At 48.4% G+C, this 17,566-nt stretch overlaps 1 protein-coding gene across 1 annotated transcript; it reads right to left on the reverse strand.

Moving 5' to 3' along the window:
• Positions 1 to 7,658: 7,658 nt before the first annotated feature.
• CCDC177 (coiled-coil domain containing 177) lies at positions 7,659 to 15,359 on the reverse strand. The gene has a single exon (XM_078610354.1). It carries the CDS (start codon positions 14,548 to 14,550, stop codon positions 12,466 to 12,468), a length of 2,085 nt encoding a protein of 694 aa, XP_078466480.1. The 5' UTR covers positions 14,551 to 15,359; the 3' UTR covers positions 7,659 to 12,465.
• Positions 15,360 to 17,566: the final 2,207 nt, after the last annotated feature.

A 17,566-nucleotide genomic window follows, 5' to 3' on the forward strand; every position in this document is an offset into this window, starting at 1 on the left:
TTGAAACTGATTGACCTACATCAGAGGACAGACTTCTCTAATTTAAACACTCCTTAAGACAGACGCACTTTGGAAATCGTGAACATAATGCCAATACATGATTTCTCCCCACTTGATTTTATTCTGCACATACCTTTAGTACACCTTTCACCAAATCGTCGAGCTCTTTCAGGAGGGATCTTGCCATGTTTTCTCAGTTGGGAGGTGATGTTTGCCAAGTGCCAATTGAGTAATGCACATGTAATTTGTCAGCATTGGGATGGTTTGGCTAATCACCGTTAGATTGCGGTGGGGAGGGGGGGGGATTTGCTGTGGGAGGAAACCGAAGAATCTGTCAGATCTCTGAAGCTAAACATGCGTTGAGCCTGGATAGTGCTCGGATGAGTGGCCCGTTTCGCACGCCCGGGGTGCGTTATCGACTGTGCTCCGCTGTGTGGCGGCAGGGGGCAGTGCAGCCCAAGGCAATCTTGTCCGCTCCCCACATCTCTCGTCGCAGTCCACACGACCGGTGAGAAGCAGTGACCAGAGTGTGTGGGTTACTGTTTTATTATAAGAGAGTGTGTGCATGCATGCCTACACACATTCAAACACTCCGGTGCATAAACAGAACGAGGATTTCTCGATAGCCGCATTATACTGTCGGGGAAAAAGCTGTTCGCATCTGTTAATGCCACCACGGCGCATGGGGAAATGGTGTCTCCCCAAGTGGTAACGTTTACACACCGCACCACGTAGACGTTTAAGGCTGAGTCGCCCTAGGGGATGCCCAGGACCGGTTCACATTCGTCATCGATACTGGCCGTGAGTGGGAATCGAGCTCTAACCACTACATACACCACTGCTCCCCTATATGACCAAAGACACCCGCCGCCGTTTAGCCTTTGGGACACGTGCTGTTAGCGAGTAGCACCTATGAATTCTAGATTTGAAGCTTTCGTGACTGCAAAGATTCATACTCTTAGGTTTTTTTGGTAGTGATTTATTATTTTAGTTATATTAGTATTTTTTATTATTTTTATTATTTATTTTTTATCTACGTGACTTTACCGGAAAAACCTAAGAGTAAGCGCATATGAAAGCCGGCACGGCACACGAGGGGGTCGGGTGGCCAGCACCACGCCCGGCCTCATTTGTCTCCCTAGCGGCGATGTTTACGCATGAAACACACAAAGAGAAACAGTCACGCGCCGTTGGTTGATTTAGGTTGCGAATGACGCCGATGTCATTGTTGGGACGGCGTGAGTTCACTTTGGTGTTTAAACAGTAACCTCACCCTCTCATACACTCCCCACGTTCCCTCTTATCTTCATCAGCTGCATCGTTATCGTCATCGCAAGCTGCATCAGCTGTATGCCAATAAACGTCATCATGCCAAACTGCGTCTTGATTGATCATCCACATCCCACACTGGGTAATCACAAGACAGAAATCATCTGCATCGCAAAGCTGCGTCGGCTACATTTAAGTCTTCGTCGTTATCAGCAGCAGCTGCTACATCACAATCTACATTATCATCGTCAACAGATTCATCATCATAAACTGCATCATCATTATGGTGATGCTCATGAATTATCGTATGGTTACGAACATATCATCATCAACAGGTTATCTGTATGGATAATTTGAATGTTCCCCCCTCGTATGCGTGTTGGTTTTCCTGGTGCTATGATTTCCTCCCATGCCCCACGAAAATATCCTCGTGCTATTTATCAAAACTATCTCATTGGAGCAGGATCCTCCTGAATGAGTATTGACTCGGAGGCTTTTCTGGTTGTATAAAGAACCTCACCCACAGCAATAATTCAGAATCCTACTTTCTTTACTGCCCCTCAGAGGCATCAAACTCGTTGCTCATCATAATCACGGTGTCCTTAATGGATGATCCCATACTCCCTTCCTCGCGTGATCCGCCAACCCCAGTCTAGCGTATGCAGTAGTCTCTATCCCTAGTCGTACCATAAACACCAGTTCAACCCTAGGTCGACTCAGCATTAAATGAGTACCAGGACACACCAGTATTCGTTTGAACTCCAGTATATACCGATCACAAAACTTCCTAACCATATTCAAGAAATCTCACGCAGCCAGACCCCCCCCAGTAGCGCGTCTATTGAGATCCATTGAGCTTCACCATACAATGCATTTTAAAGGCCACGGTTCTTGAGTAAGCAACTTCAAAGGTGCTGGAGGAGGCGTCCTACAAAAACAACCGCTGGATGAAGTTGAACGTTCAGAAGAAGCCGCTTTGAACTCTGACCACCGTTTCATTGCTTTTATGGCTTTATATTTGGTGATTTTCGAAAAGTTTTTTGGTTTGGCCATGTTTGTGTGTTGTAGTACAGAGATAGACTGATGGCCTAATCTAAGTTGTCTTGTGGTTGTTGTTGTTGTTTGACTTGCATTCCACTGGGATTTTTGCACAGTGTTGGTGTATGGTGATTTTTCTGTCATATTTTTCTGTCTTTTCTGGGATTTTCTGTTTGCACATAGTCACTATAAGATGTATTCTTGTTCATGTTTTTGTATTGTTTGTTGCAGTTGCACCCGATTCAAGAGCTGAATGGCTCCACAAGGCTATACCTAATCAATGAACTTGAACTAAAGGCCACCAGGGGCCCGCGGGCCTTGCAATGAAGACCACTGTCATAGACTGGACCACAATTGGCGTGTCCACATTAGCAGGGCTTCATTTCTCACTCGATATTTCACGGAACCTTGCTAGGCTGGCTTTGGAGTAAGGATTACCGGTGTAAGGTAACTACCACGATAGAACAAGGTACGCCTACCTGTAGTATTCCTGTATCACTGTACCCAATATTCCTGTATCCTATATGCACACAGCAGCACACATCAAAGTATCCCGAGGACAACAAGGCGAAGTTTATATGGCTGGATGCCACAATAATCTACGGAACAGCGCTCAGGACTGTACTGGCTGAAATAAATAATCATCACGAGCCATGTTATATCTACTGCTGGATGAGACATGTGGTATCTACTGCTGGATGAGACATGTATCTACTGCTGGATGAGTCATGTTCCATCCACTGCCGGACTGCATGGACTTCTTCCTGAGGTGTGTTAATCTGTGGTTGACCCGGTCTCAAATCAGTACCCGGCGCAGCATATACACATCGCTACTAGAGAGACAAAGGCGGCCGGGCGTGGTGCTGGCACTCCACCTCCTCGTGTGCCGTGCCGACCTTCATAGGCGATCGCTAACAGCACTTGCCCCCTGTTCAATGCTATCCAGGGGAATCGTTGTCTTCTTGTAATGTGTGGTACTGAATTTGAAAGTCCTCTTCGAATGGTTCCTTCCCCACAGCTACTTTTGAGTTAAAGCTCCGTGTTTTGTGTTGTGTGGGCAAGACGGTCTGTGTGCGTGTGTCGTGTTCCACCGCCTTCGCCTGCTACTTTATTGCCGGGTTCACCTGAGGCTCCACTGGACATCTGTGGAAGCTACTGGAAGTCTGCAAAAGAGCTTTGTCGCTCATCGGATTTCTCCAGTATAAATAAATATTCTGATTCAGTAGCGTGCGATACAACGAACATGAATTTAGACCACGTCACGCCACCACAACCACGCAACAATTTAGAATGCTGGAGTGTATATGGTGGTTGTGATTTATAGATGATGATGATGGCCTGGATGATTAATGGTGGTTGTAGTTTATAAATGACGAATGTTTAAATTAACGATGGTTTTCAATGAGCTCACGTCACCCCAACAGCCACTAAAGGCGCTACATATTCACCATCATGTCAAAATAATCTATCGTACTGTACATAATAAAGGTTTTTTTAGTTAGATCGCGTAAACATTAAAAAAACCGCCACCACCCGACACAGCCAATTAATAAGGGTTGTCACGTCATTAAAACGTGCCAATTATTTACTTATTCACCACACCGGTGTGTTGGAGAGTAAACCCGCAACATTTCACGGGTGATTGCAACCAGCTTCATCGACGCATTCATATTTACGCGATCTAATCCCAAAAAATACCATTTGTTTTTGATATCTGTCGCGAAAGCCGACGTGTTAATCTACCATACACTGCATTGCTACAATTATTGATATTGCCAGCGGCAGGAAAACTGCTGTGCCTTTTTCAAAAACTTACATTTCGACATGGTTTCCACGTTACAGGGTGTTCTGGGTTCAAACAGCTTAAATAAACGTGTACCAGGAAAGCAACACCGACTCTTTTTTTGGGAGGGCTCTGCTTTGGGATGTTTGGTCAATTCCATCAGTGAGTGTGGCTTCGTGTGAAAGGAAATTGGAGATATTCTTGGATCTTTCGGTAAAGTCACGTAGAAGGGAAATGACAAAATAATAAAATAAAACATAATACAATTTTAACATTTCGGCCACAACACAAGCAGCCGTCCTCAGGTGAAGAACAGAGCTGTCGGAAAGACAGCGTCCTAATGAACACGGCTTAGCTTGGCCAAAACGTCGTGAGAATTGTATTGTTTTATTTTTATTATTTTATCATTTCCCTTCTACGTGACTTTACCGAAAGATCCAAGAATATGAATCCCTGCAGTCACGAAAGCTTTAAATCGAAATCGGAGATAGCCCGAGAAAAGCCACCGCACAGATACATCAGACGCATGGCCAATTGAATGACTGATAACCCGTTATTTAAACACGATAGCCGATTCAGGTCGACCTATTTTTCATTTTTCAAAGGGAGTCTCGAGAGAGACCTCAATTCCACGCAGATACCTTCATCAGAGTTGCTGTACTGCTACCTGCTGGCCGACTTTGCGGCTCAAACCGACGAAACGTGGAATTTCCCAGGCATGTTCCCATCCACGTACTAACCGGGACCAACACCGCTTAGCTCCCGAAATCACACCGATATACAAAGCTATGTTCAAGGCGATTTGAAAAAAAATCTAAATTAACTCCAAGTTCACAACCAAGGTAAGGTATTTATACAAGTTGGAGGCATCTGCTGTACCCAATATATCCACGTTTTGGAAGAAAACGACCTTGTTCTGTGTGGGCACAACGCAGAGTCAATAAACCAATGTGTGACAATGTCCTCTATAAACTCAGACGAGCGTCGCCGAGTCGATTTGAGTGCATGGCTGCGGAACCTATGCCCATGACTTCATTCGAGACGTGGCCACGACTTAAGTGTTTTTTTTGCATGCGTCCCCACGTTATTGGAATGCCCTCGCCTTTTCAGCTGATACTCGGCTCCCTCCCGCCTCCACCATTTAAACTCACTCCTAGCCTGGCTCACAATGCACACGGATCGACCGATTCACCCGAAGGCAACCCGCTTGCTGTTTCACTCGTCGCGTTCCCGTGATGGTGTTGGATTATTAAGCCCGATCGTGTTCGCTTCACCTCGCGGTCACCTCCTCTCCCCCACCCTTCATTACCTCCCTCGCCCTTTCTTTTGGTGCAATATGCATGTTTAAATTGCTAATATAAATGTGTTATTACAGCATCGCTAATAGTTTTTGTTTGTTATATAATAATTGGTTACTTGTACCTTCGATGCGTTGTTCCGATGCTCTCCTGTTCCTCCGTACGGATCACTTTGACGTTGTTGCTTTTGTTCTGTGCTGCTGATGCACCGCGGATCTTCCTTGCAAACTAGCTGGGTAACTGGCTAAACAGGATTTTCCGTGCGACAAATAAACATTGGTTGTTACGAGACGTGCCACTTCAAAACGGTCTGCGTTTGATTTCCGGCCACGGATAATATCAGTGGCGAGTGACACCTGAACCGATCCCTAGGCAACACGGTTCATGAAGTATGGTCAAACAATCCCCCCCATGCCCTCGACCGACACAGCATGGGGATAACCTTCATCCAGCTATGGATTGGCAAAGTGCTGTAAATCAATTAAACTAATAAGCACCATTGGTGATCATACCGTAGAACCAGCTACTGTATGCGAGGCCCACACTTGGATTGGACACCAAATCAATTGCCACTGCAGTCACGCCCGGCAGTAAATCCCGGCTTATCTGGAATGCCGGCCCAATGAACTTGCTACGACTCGCAAGCCACCGTCACCCATAAACAGTGTTTGGGGCTTCAACACACGAACACTTGACATTATAATCACACGCATTGTTTGCGAGCGCCAGTGTAGAGAACCGTGATGGGCGACCGCAAACACTGCACAGCTCAAAGGGTGCGGGAGAGCGTCTTGGCGGACCCTGCGACATTGAACAAGAAAAGTTTTGAAGACTGGGACGCACGATGCCCAACCTGCCTGCCGTTGCAGCACGATGCGTGTTTCTCAATGCAATAGCGTCAATTTCTCCAGAGTACAAGGCGTGATTGTGACCACTGGATCGGTTCTCCCACCATGCCTTGCATGTTACGCGCTATCGGCACATTGGGTGTATAATGCACGCAACCTTGTTTTAGGTGCAAACTGAAAAGTGTAAAAAATTGTAGCTGTATTAGACAACAGCAGGAAAATGAGATCAATGTATTCCGGATTCATTATTGTTAGGAATCATCATAAAGTAAAGCCATCAATAGCCACAATTTTGGCCGAACATCCCAATTTCGGGACCCTCCGGTAAATGAATATTAATACTGGAATTTTCCGGATAAATAATATATTTCTAAATGCAACTTAATAAACGATGAAGTTGTTTATTCAGGAAGGTGATTGTTCATATATCTACAAAAAAATCCAATAAAATTTGCCTGACCTCAAACAAGGTGTCTCTAGTTTTGAAAAAACCCGCAACAAATGTGTGTGATATCACTCAATAGTATTTCCAAGGAGGGCCCAACTTGTTGGTGTGTTTAACCAATTCATTCTCAGCCTTGTTGCCGCACAAAAGCCACGTAAACAGTTGCAGAATGCAGCAAGGGTTTACGCTGCCTACTGAAAATCACGCAAGGGGTACATCCAAATGTTCCCAAATTTCACCGCGATCCACAGGCCACCGAGGGGCACTCGTGACTGTCCAGGCAAGTGGCGACTTGTCTCCCAGGGCCCCCAGAGAATGACGAAGTTGAGCTACGGTGAGAATAGGGGGGGGGGCGGCCTCTTAAGAACTCGCGAGAGGAAAAAATAAACATTGAACGGCAAGCACACTCAAGAGAGGACATATACACAATCCACACAGCGATGACACACGAGGGTACAGATGATAGATTGCTGGCCTGATTTGTGTGATGGTGACAGAGGTAACGCTGACGTTTTTGGAAGAAAAAAAATTGGCAAGCAGATGCTGTTTTTTGCTGGTTTGGTTTTCTTCTGACAATTGGTAGAATACAGTTGTTTCCGCCAATGTGTACAGCAATCAATGCCAGGGTGTGCTCATCACCATATACTGACACAAGTATCACCACCATCACCACCAGTATCATCACTATCATCCTTATCATCACCATCAACAATACCACCACCAGCGCCACCATCATCACTATCATTGCCATCATAATGATCGACACCACCACCATCATTGCCAACTTCAGTATATTTTCCCATTCTCTATATCATGATCACTCGTAGCCAATCCACTCCTGGATGGAGGTCTCTACAATCCAACGCCATCTCTCCCAAATCCTGCAATGTAGCAATCCTCATTGCACGTGCACATGAACTGATTTCAATGCTCCATCTCCTCTGTTAATGCCATTCCAGCAAAATAAAACTCGTCACTTTTGTCAGTGTAATAACTCTATTTATTCAGTGTTTTTTATTTAAAACAAATACTGTTTGAAAGGGTGGAAACTGAAATGCGATGACCAATAGAACACTACATGCCACACTGATCCACCAAACACCATGCATTGCACACAATTTATTTTAAAAATAACCTGCAAGTGTATATAACCATAACACAAATTTGATTAAACTGGTTCACAATGTGTCCAACGTGTAAAGTAACAGTGATAAAATGCTACTTAACAAGAATAGCCTTACCGATTCCCAAGACTCTTAAAAAAAGGTCCCGCTATATTGGGATGTTTGTCTCATTCCATTAATGTGATTGGCTTCATGTGAGCGGAAACTCACCATACATACGAGGGGGTGAAACTCAGCGCAGTCATTACTGGCCACACCTCGCATCCCCACCCTACAACACCCGCCATGCCCTGATGTTGGTCACCCATCCAACTACGAACCAGGTTGAGCTTCACGAATTGTGACGAGATCCAGCACATTACGGGTAATTTGGACGTAGTTGGATTTATTTCAGAAAACAACATCTACACACGGTCGATACCGTAGATTTCTACTCCGTGGGGCTTTCTGCCACTACGACACAAGTGTGAAAAGCGTATCATCATTGCACAAACCACAAGCGAAACAAAAAAAAGTCCTGAGCATACCTCAACTTTGAAGAGGGTACAATATACAGTGTGTGGATATTTTCACCAAAAAAAACTTCATTTTGAAAAGAACATATAAGTGGTTTAAGCGTTGACATACCTATTTGGCAAACTTTATATTCAACAAACTCCATAAAAAAGATCTCGTCGATACTTCGTTATTTTAGCAGGGCGCTCAAAAGGTTTAGAGACAATAAATAATATATGTCTAACATTATATGATTGGTGAAGTGGCACCCCAGTTGTTAGTGCCCTGCACTGTGAACCCAATCTGACTTTGAATTTAACTGGTCCTACCACTTGGTCATCCACTTCACCAACCCACAATGACCAGCTTGTTGAAATATGGTAAAAAAAACCTCTATGACCGACATGGTGTGGCAAGCCTTCACACGTAGCAGTGGATTGCTCGACGAAGACCTTCCTCTTCATCATCGCCACTGTTTCCTTTCCCCCCTGTTTTATGTCCACCCAATTTGCATAACAATTTGAAATGTTGTTGCATCCACCCATCGTTACAATGCCCATTGGTGTACGAGGTTGTGGTGGTTCAGGCGGCCTGTGCACGGTCTGTCTTGGCGATGCTCAATTTGCCAACTCGTGTTTTTTTAGTGATATTTATTTAACTTTTTTTCAATATTTGTTTGAGTTTCATGTTTGTTGTACAGTTGCTATGTACAGTGTTCTGGAGAAGCTGTTGTAGACTCTAGATGCTATATAAATTAAAATTACACCATTGGTTGCGTGATTTCAGATGCACTTCTGCGGCCGTCTGGAATGCTCTTCACTGGAGCTATGCAATTTTACATCTAAATTGAAAACTAATTTATTTAAAACTGCTTTTTGTGTTCCGTTTCTTGTCTTTCCTCCAAACGGTTGACTACTGATGGTGTGAAATAAATTCAACCTGCATACAAATTTACAACGGATAATTTAAAGAAAACAGGGGTCATCCTAGGCGAGACTGGTCCCTGCCATTGGAATGTTAAATTTCCACCATATATATTTGTCCACCATTGCAAATAAGCACTTCCCAATAATTGACACTTTGTGACTTGTTCGTAATCACAAAGTTACTTTGTCAAATTAGTAGAGAAAACGCACCAATGTCTTTATCACCAACAGGTCAAATCGGCAAGGTGATGCGTTTCAGCCAGTGGTGTAGCTACCAAAAATACAACTAAACCACTGGTTTCAGTCGTTTCATTTACATTTTGACTGTTAAACACAAGTTAGAGCATTAAAAAAACCTGCTAATATTCGGTCCGTGTGGTTTTACGTTTTTAAGATCTCCAAACCTTTTGGTTGCCCACTGCTATGTGCACGAATACACAATGTAAAACCACACCACAGCATTTAACAATGCACACACGTTAAATATTCAATAACCGTTTAGGTTCAATATAAAACTGCATCTGTGCTGTAGCTTCCAGTTAAAAGACTACCAACTTGTTATTACGTACAGAAAATAATTTGAGATGTTTAAACAGGAAAACCTCAGGAGGGTCCTTCTTGGAATGTTAAGCCAATTCCTTTACACATTTTTGTAATTTCACATTTATGGATAGTAGAATGAAGCGTTAACATTTCCTCCTTAAATTTGGCTACTTTTAATGAAGAGATTTGATTGCATGGAATTATTGTTTTCAATACACAACACACCGAGTTAGCGATCAATCGTCGATCCGCTATCAACTGCTGTTGACCTTTAGTTGCTGACAGTCTAAGATTAGTCGTTCGAGACTAAACAACTGTATGCGACATATGCACACGTACGCACAATTACACACACACACGAAAGTATACTCTCACTGCACACCACTGCCAACCGTTTTAAAGTTTTGTTTGAAAATACCATGGCAACGCCGGTTTTATGGGGAGCAGTGTGTTGCGTAGAGACCCGACACGGCTGCTTTCTATTGCCTGTTGGAATGCTGGTGAAATGTGCTTGAGAATTTACGGCAAAAGGAGACAAAAGGCAAAAACGATTCAAAACGTGACGGCGCTGGCCAAGTGTTTTGCTCGAACTTTAGGATTCAAGAAAACGCAATGTCCCCCCCAGATGAATGTATTTGTAACTTTGGATCTGGATTTGTAGTTTGCGATGATGGGGTGTGTCCATCCTGCATACAAGGTATTGGTGAACATTTGTTTTGCATACCACATAATCGATAACTTCACTAAAATTCTAAATTGCGTAACACAATATAAAATGTCTCAGTTCTAAAAGATATATATTTTAATGTTGAAGGTTTTAAGTGAATTTGTTTTCAGAGGCGGGCAAGTGCATCAAAATCCGTCAGAGTACTGTACACATGGTGGTCCAGATGTCTCGTCATCCACATTTCATTATGTAAAACGTCATATTTTTAAGTAAGACTTTATTTAAAACAGAAATAAACACGCATAAGAAAAACATTTCAGTGGTAAATTAATGTGGGTGTCAGAACACATTTGGACCACCCTGTACAATGCTCCATGTCTGCTCTGCTTCACCAACCCGCACTGACCAGCATGGTGAAGCAGAGTCAAATAACCCCCCCACCCCCCACGATTCACATGGCGTGGAGAAGCCCTTATCCAAGCGACTTGCCAACAGGGTTGTACGTGAATATTAGCGAATTCAGACAGGAATTGATCAGTCAGACCATAAATAATAAAATCAGCTCCAGAATTTGTTTTCCATCCAAAGCAAAGCAACGTACGGTGGATATAAATGCGGCCTGAGGAATATGCATACCTGTATTTTGTTGTGAATAAATACAATGTACAATCCGCGTGCTTTTGCATGGTTAAGCTTCCCTACCAATCCACACAGCATCATCAAGAACACGGATTACCTACTCCTGAGCTATTAGGACAACACGACACCAAAAATCGTAAATCCCTCAATCACAGCCATTAAGCCAAGGGCTAAATGTGAGCTTTATGGGATTTTGTCTCGCGTGACGGAATGGGTCTTTGACAAGGGTGTCGAGTAACATGTGCGGAGGCTTTTAGTCAGGGCTTAATTTCTGACTGTTTTCTATGTCACTGGCAGACAGGCACGTGACCAACAGCCACAGCTATAGCGAAGAGAATATACTGGATAAGGCGCTCTGGGTTGCGGAAATATTTTCCTGGTCGCTGGTACAGGCAGACCCGGCTGAAATGAATCCCTTATTGTCATCCTCATCTGTCTTGAAGATCCCATATGCACTGTGCGTACACATGGCTAGGGTACGCTGCTGAGCGCTAAGATGGGTGCAGCTCGTTCCAAATCTGTCATGCTGACCTATTGCAATTCAGAATTCCTGACCTGGAAAGCATGCGGCTAAATCTAAGTTTTATTACAGTGAAAACAGTCCTGCATTTGTGTCCATATGCACATGCTTATTGTCGTGAGTTGTTTATGTTCATCAAGTGCTTTTCTTAATGTTGAAAATTTTTGTTGCATTTTTTAAATGCTGAGACATTAACGTGCTATAATATAATTGTCACCTGTTAACGGTTGTAATAACATATATTGTATATTCATATTCCATTTGGACCTATGCCTTGTTAATTCATACCTGTCGACCCCTTATCAGTGCCGACCTTATTACAGACCAATTCAGACCTTATTGGTCACCTCATACCCTTATAAATCTCAGCGTTCATCCTACAAAGTCCCATCACAAGGGGGAAACACAAACAAATAGACAAACATTTTCCCGTATTGAAACGAATACGGATAAACCGTACGGTTGACAGGTATGTGTTATTTTGTAAATTGTTTTTTCCCCAGGTAAAGAAAGGTTTGTTGTGTCAACCGGATTGCACACATCTGGTTAGACAATGGACTGCATTATCGAATGATTAGTATTATTATTAACAGGATATAAACATTGCATTGAGCCAAGGTTAGTCATTAAGTCAGTGTTGTTCTATCAGTGTCCAAAACTTGACCCCCATGCAACATGTCCAATGGGGCACAACTGAATGCATGTCCACTATAGGACGCATACTGCATGAAGAACAGAATGAACTAATGGTCCACACAATATAGTGACGCCGAGGGCAATCATCGGCCCAACACTGACCGATATCAAATCGTCCAGCAAGGACGAAGTAACTGACCAACACGACGACCCTCAGCCCTAACCCCGCGCCACCTAGAGCAGGCGCAGCTGGAGCTCAGCCTCCCGCACCATCTTGTCAAAGGATCGCGTCTGCGTCGCCTCCCGCACTTTCTCCCGCACCTCGAACGAGGCCCTCGCCACGGAGCGCGACTCCTCCAGCCTGGCGTCGCGCCGCCGCGCCGCTCGCTCTCCCCTCTCCTCCTTCTCGCGGAGGCGCGCCAGCCTCTCCCGCCGGCGGTTCTCCTCCTCGAGCACGGCGCGCCTCGTCGCCTCTCCGTGCGCCCGCTCCTTCTCCGCCCGCTCCCGCGCCGCCCTCTCCGCGCGCCGCTGGGCGCCCTCCCCGGCCGCCAGCGCCGCCTGCCGCAGCCGCCGCTCGGCCTCGGCGGCCAGGGCCTCCCGCCGGGAGCGCATGTCCTCGTCGAGGCGCTCGGCCGCGGCGCGCGCCCGCCGCAGCCGCTGCCCGTCCCGGTCCGCCCGCAGCTGCAGCTCCCGCAGGCGCCGCGTCTCCTCCTCGTCGCGCCGCCGCTGCGACGCGCGCAGCCTCGCGTCGAGCGCCTCGCGCAGCCGAGCCTCGCCCGCGTCCTCCTCCCGCGCGAGCTCCCGCTGCGTGCGCAGGTGCCGCTCGCGCTCCCGCTCATTGGAGAGCCGCCTCTCGCCGCGCCGCTGCTCCTTGGCCTCCAGCCGCTTGCGCTCGGCCAGCGACAGACGCTCGCGCAGATTCTGCTGCTGGCGCTCCGGGTCCCGCCCGTCCGCCGCCGTGGCGGCGTCGGCCGCGGCGCCGGCTCGGGGGGGCGGCAGCGGCGGCGGCTCCGACGGCGGAGGCTCCCGTTCCCGCAAGCGCCGCGCCAGGGCGCGGCCGCGCTCGCGCTCGTCCAGCACGCGGCGCTCCTCCTCCGCGCGCCGCGCGTCCGCCCAGCGCAGGTGCGCGTCGCGCCGTTGCTCGGCCGTGAGCGTCTCCTCGCGATGCCGCGCCAACATCAGAGCCGCGATCTTCAGGTCCCGGCTCGGCAGCTCCAAGCCGCGCTCGGCCGCCCGCGCCCGCTTCCTGGGGCCCGTCCCGGCGCCGGCTCCCGCGGCTCCCGCCGCGCGCGTCAGCTGCTGCAGCTGCGCCGCGGTGCCGGGGTCCTGGCTCAAGTCCCCCAGGCTCAGGCTCTTGCCCGTAAATGTGCAGCGCGGGCCCGAGGTGCGGCCTCCGGGGCACGGGAGATCGTCGTGGGCCCGGCGTGGGAGCGGTGGCCGGGAAGCGGCGCCCAGCAGCTGCGGGCGTTGCCGGGGCCGCGTCTTTCCCAGGGGGTCGCTCACCGTGTCGTGGCTCCCGCTGCTGTCATCCAGGCTGCAGCCATCGCTGAGTGCGACCGGGGTCCGATGACCGGGCAGGGGCAGCGAAGCACGCACCGTCTCCAGGGAGCGGCTCTGGTGAGGAATCCCCAAGGGTCGTAGCCCGGTGCCCGCCAGCCTGGATGGCAAGGGGTCCACGCTTCCTCCTCGCTTCTGCTGATGATTTTGCTGTTGCGCTTCCCTGCGTTTTTCGCGCTCCTCCAGCACAATCCGCTCCCTCTCATCACGGCAGCGGCGCAGCTTGCGCCTCCTCTCCCGCTCGAACGCGGCGTGAGCCGCACGCGCCTCCTCGCTGTCACGGCCGAGGCCACCGAGATCCGTGGTCGAGTTGGATTCCCGGTCACTGCTGGCAGCACCGGGAGGCGAGTCAGCGGGGCCGGGTGCCGCAAAGTCGGCGAGGGGCCGTGACAGCAGCTCGACGGGCCGTATCCCGCAGCGCGCACACGACTCGAGCGAGCGCGGACTCGTGAGCACGTAGCGCGACCCCTCGGCGCGGGGCGAATCGAAGTTGTAGAGGTCGATGTGCAGCAGCGGGGAAGAGCCCGACTCCACGGAGCCCGACTCCATGGAGCCCGAGCGGGGCCCCGAAAACCTCGGCCCCCCTGGTACCCTCGGAGCCGCCTCCTCCTCGTTATCCTCCACTGCACCTTCAGCCTTCTCCTGGGGTCGGGCTGCAGCGGGACGGCAGTAAGCATCACCAGGGCCATTGGAGACCCCAGGGAAGTGGGTGGAGACGCCGCTCGGCTTGCGCGTGGTGGAAGGGCTGAGAACGTCCACCATGGCTGAGGGGGAAGGTGGAAGATGCCTCCAGCGATGGCCCTCGCGGTCCTCCACTCACGCTGCGCTCCTTCCAGCACCGTCCTCTGGCTCGTGTCCTATTTCTAACTCCTTCTGTTGTCCTCCTCCCGACCCAGTATTCTCCCAAACCTTTCCCTCCGGTCACTTCTTCTTTCCTTCCCGACCCTCTGTCCTCCAGCTCAACCGACTACTTCAAATTCGCCCTCCAAACGATGTATTTACGTTGAAATTCTTTCGCACCGTGGGTAGGCAACACCGCTCAACCGGAGGTGCTCCTCCCTCCTGCAGACCCCTAACCCCGTCCACTTTCTCCTCTAATTCCTTCTCAAACCTCGTCCTCTTGGTCCTCCCCCTCCTCCTCCACCAGTCTTAGTGATTCACCTTCCCCTGCTCTTCCACACCCCTACCTAGTGCAGGTTATGTTGTCCTCCTGCTCACCTCATCCACCTCCCTCTTCTCCTAACCCTGCACTTCTCCTCTTTACAGCAGCCCACCGTCTCAAATGCCTCCCCCTCCTCACCTCGCCCTCCTCACCTCGCCCTCCACCTCTTCGCGTTGTCCTCTGGACCCTGTTATCTACTGCCTCCAAATTCGTATTTATCTTCCTCACCTTGTCCACCTCTTCCTCCTCCTCTGTCCTCTTCCTCCTGACCCAATTTCGCGTTCCCTCCAGACCTCGTCCACCTAACCCCGTCCTCACCTCGTCAACCTCCTACAGTCTCCGTTTCCCTCTTCCTCACCCTCCCTTCTCCTCGTCACCTCTCCTTGCTAACCCCGACCTCGTCACCTCTGTAACGTATCCCCCGATATCTTCACCTCCCCTCACCTAGTCTCTCTCCCCCCTCACCTCGTCTCTCTACCCCCCTCCCCTCACCTCGTCCTCACCTCGTCTCTCTACCCCCCACCCCTCACCTCCCCTCACCTCGTCCTCACCTCGTCTCTCCCCCCCCCCTCACCTCGTCTCTCTCCGCTCTCTCCGTCTCCCCTCGTCCTCGTCCACCGCCGCCGCCACCGCCGCTGTCCCCGCGCCCTCGAGTCGTTTCGCGCTGTCAGATCCCCCACAGCCCCCCCCCCCGACGCGTCCGGCGCGCTCCCATTGGCCCGAAGGGCGCGGCGCGTGCCCGGCGCCGACCAATCAGGAGCGGCGAGCGCGCGCAACCGAACTATAAATTCCAGCGGTGCCGCGGTCGAAGCCCCCAAAGCTCCCAAACAACGGTGGGGAGCGGAGTGAATGAATGGGGGCCCACGTGTGGACGCACGTGTGTTCATGTGTGTTCATGTGTGTTCATGTGTGTTCATGTGTGTACGCACGTACGTGTGTGTTCATATGTGTTCATGTGTGTACGTGTGTGTGTGTGTGTTGGAAGAGGCTTTCACTGTTCAACGTCTGTACTTTGTTATTTCGTTGATATATTATTTTGCGAAAGCTTGCTGGAATTTCCTACAACAAAGTTCCGTTTTTGTCACGTGTTTATTTTTCGCTGTATTGCTGGGTTTGTTTCGTGTCTCACTTGTGTGCGTTTGTGTTTTTGTTGTTGTTAACGCTCGCATATTGTAAAGTAATATTAATATAATTCGTTGGAGTAAGCCAATAAAACTACGGTGCTCTCCGGATTATCAGATGGTGCGAACAATAAGACGCACCCCAAACTTGCTTTAAGTTACGGGGGGGGGGGGGGGGCGTTAAATACGCCCTATAATCGGAGAATATATATTTTTCTTATTATTTATAAACATCTGCTTTAAGATACATTTTACTTGGTACTCATTCTGTAAATTTACGTTTAACTTGTTTTGCGACCGTAAGTATTGAAACCGACGCTGTTGAAAAGTGTTGCAAAAAATACTTATTTTAATACTTATTTTTTGTTTTCCTGGACGATCAGATATGATTGAGTAGTGTCTGCTTATTCATTGTGCTAGTTGTATAATGTACATTAACCACTTGTGTAATTTGCGATAGTGATTATGCTGTAATCCCATCTATGCAGCAGAGCATCAATGAGTCTCAAGAATAGTTATCAGGAGGGTCCTGCTACATTTTTGGTCGATTCAATTTTAAATGATGAGTGTTGCACGGTGGCCGCCTCTCCATGCACTATGCAGCCTCAACAAATGCGAAGCTTCCGAGATCCGACAAGATCCGGGCACGCAATCGTGTTGGAAGTGATATGGGTTGGAAGTTACCTGCGGTCGTAAAGAGGCCGCCAAATGTGTCCACGATGTTAAAACGATTCAAGGCTTGAATGCAAAGGTGGGGAGGGGGATATCGCCAGGGATGAGAATCGTTCCATTACCCATCGCCACCAGCCACGGAACCCAAACTAGAGGCACCAGACGCCCTCTGGTGTCGTACGACTGAAATATCCAATCCACAACGCACTTGCAACCGTGTGCTATCGTGAAATTCTGAGTAATATTCACAAGTGATGACCTGGGGGGAGGGGGTGGTGGCCTGCATCCAGCAGTGGATTGAGTCATCGTGGTTGATTGATCACATGACGACACCAACCTTGCAGCAATCGCCAAATGCATTACAAATGTAAATACTGTACTGTACTCTATGCACAATTTCCTTTATTGATCAAATAATCATGTCGGAAATGTAAACAACAGGATACGTATTCGGGATGCGATCCTGATTTTGGAATGAGTCCAAAAAATATCCAGTTTATGAAAATCGAGCAGAGGTCAAATTTAACATCCAGATTTTTTAAAACATTGCATATTAAAATGTGGCCTCATGCTGTAACTTCCACCATTTTTCCCCAAGACACTTTTTTGAGGTGGGTATTGCATCAGGATATTTGTCCAATTCCATGACTGAGTGTTTAGTCTAAGTGAGAGAAACCAGAGCATGTATGAGATGACAAGACTCCGCACACACCTCACAGCCTGCATCGCCTGGAGTTCCCGGAGAGTGTCCCATCCCAAGACTAACGAGATCAATCCCACTAAGATCTGGTCGGATCGGGAATTGAGTGATTTTCGTGGAGGT

This window comes from Lampetra planeri, chromosome 33 (genome assembly GCF_965212315.1).
Source record: "Lampetra planeri chromosome 33, kcLamPlan1.2.h2, whole genome shotgun sequence".
NCBI classification, from domain to species: domain Eukaryota; kingdom Metazoa; phylum Chordata; class Hyperoartia; order Petromyzontiformes; family Petromyzontidae; genus Lampetra; species Lampetra planeri.

Excerpts from the sequence above, each read along its gene's own strand:
- CCDC177 (XM_078610354.1), bottom strand. The coding sequence starts at position 14,550 with ATGGTGGACGTTCTCAGCCCTTCCACCACGCGCAAGCCGAGCGGCGTC.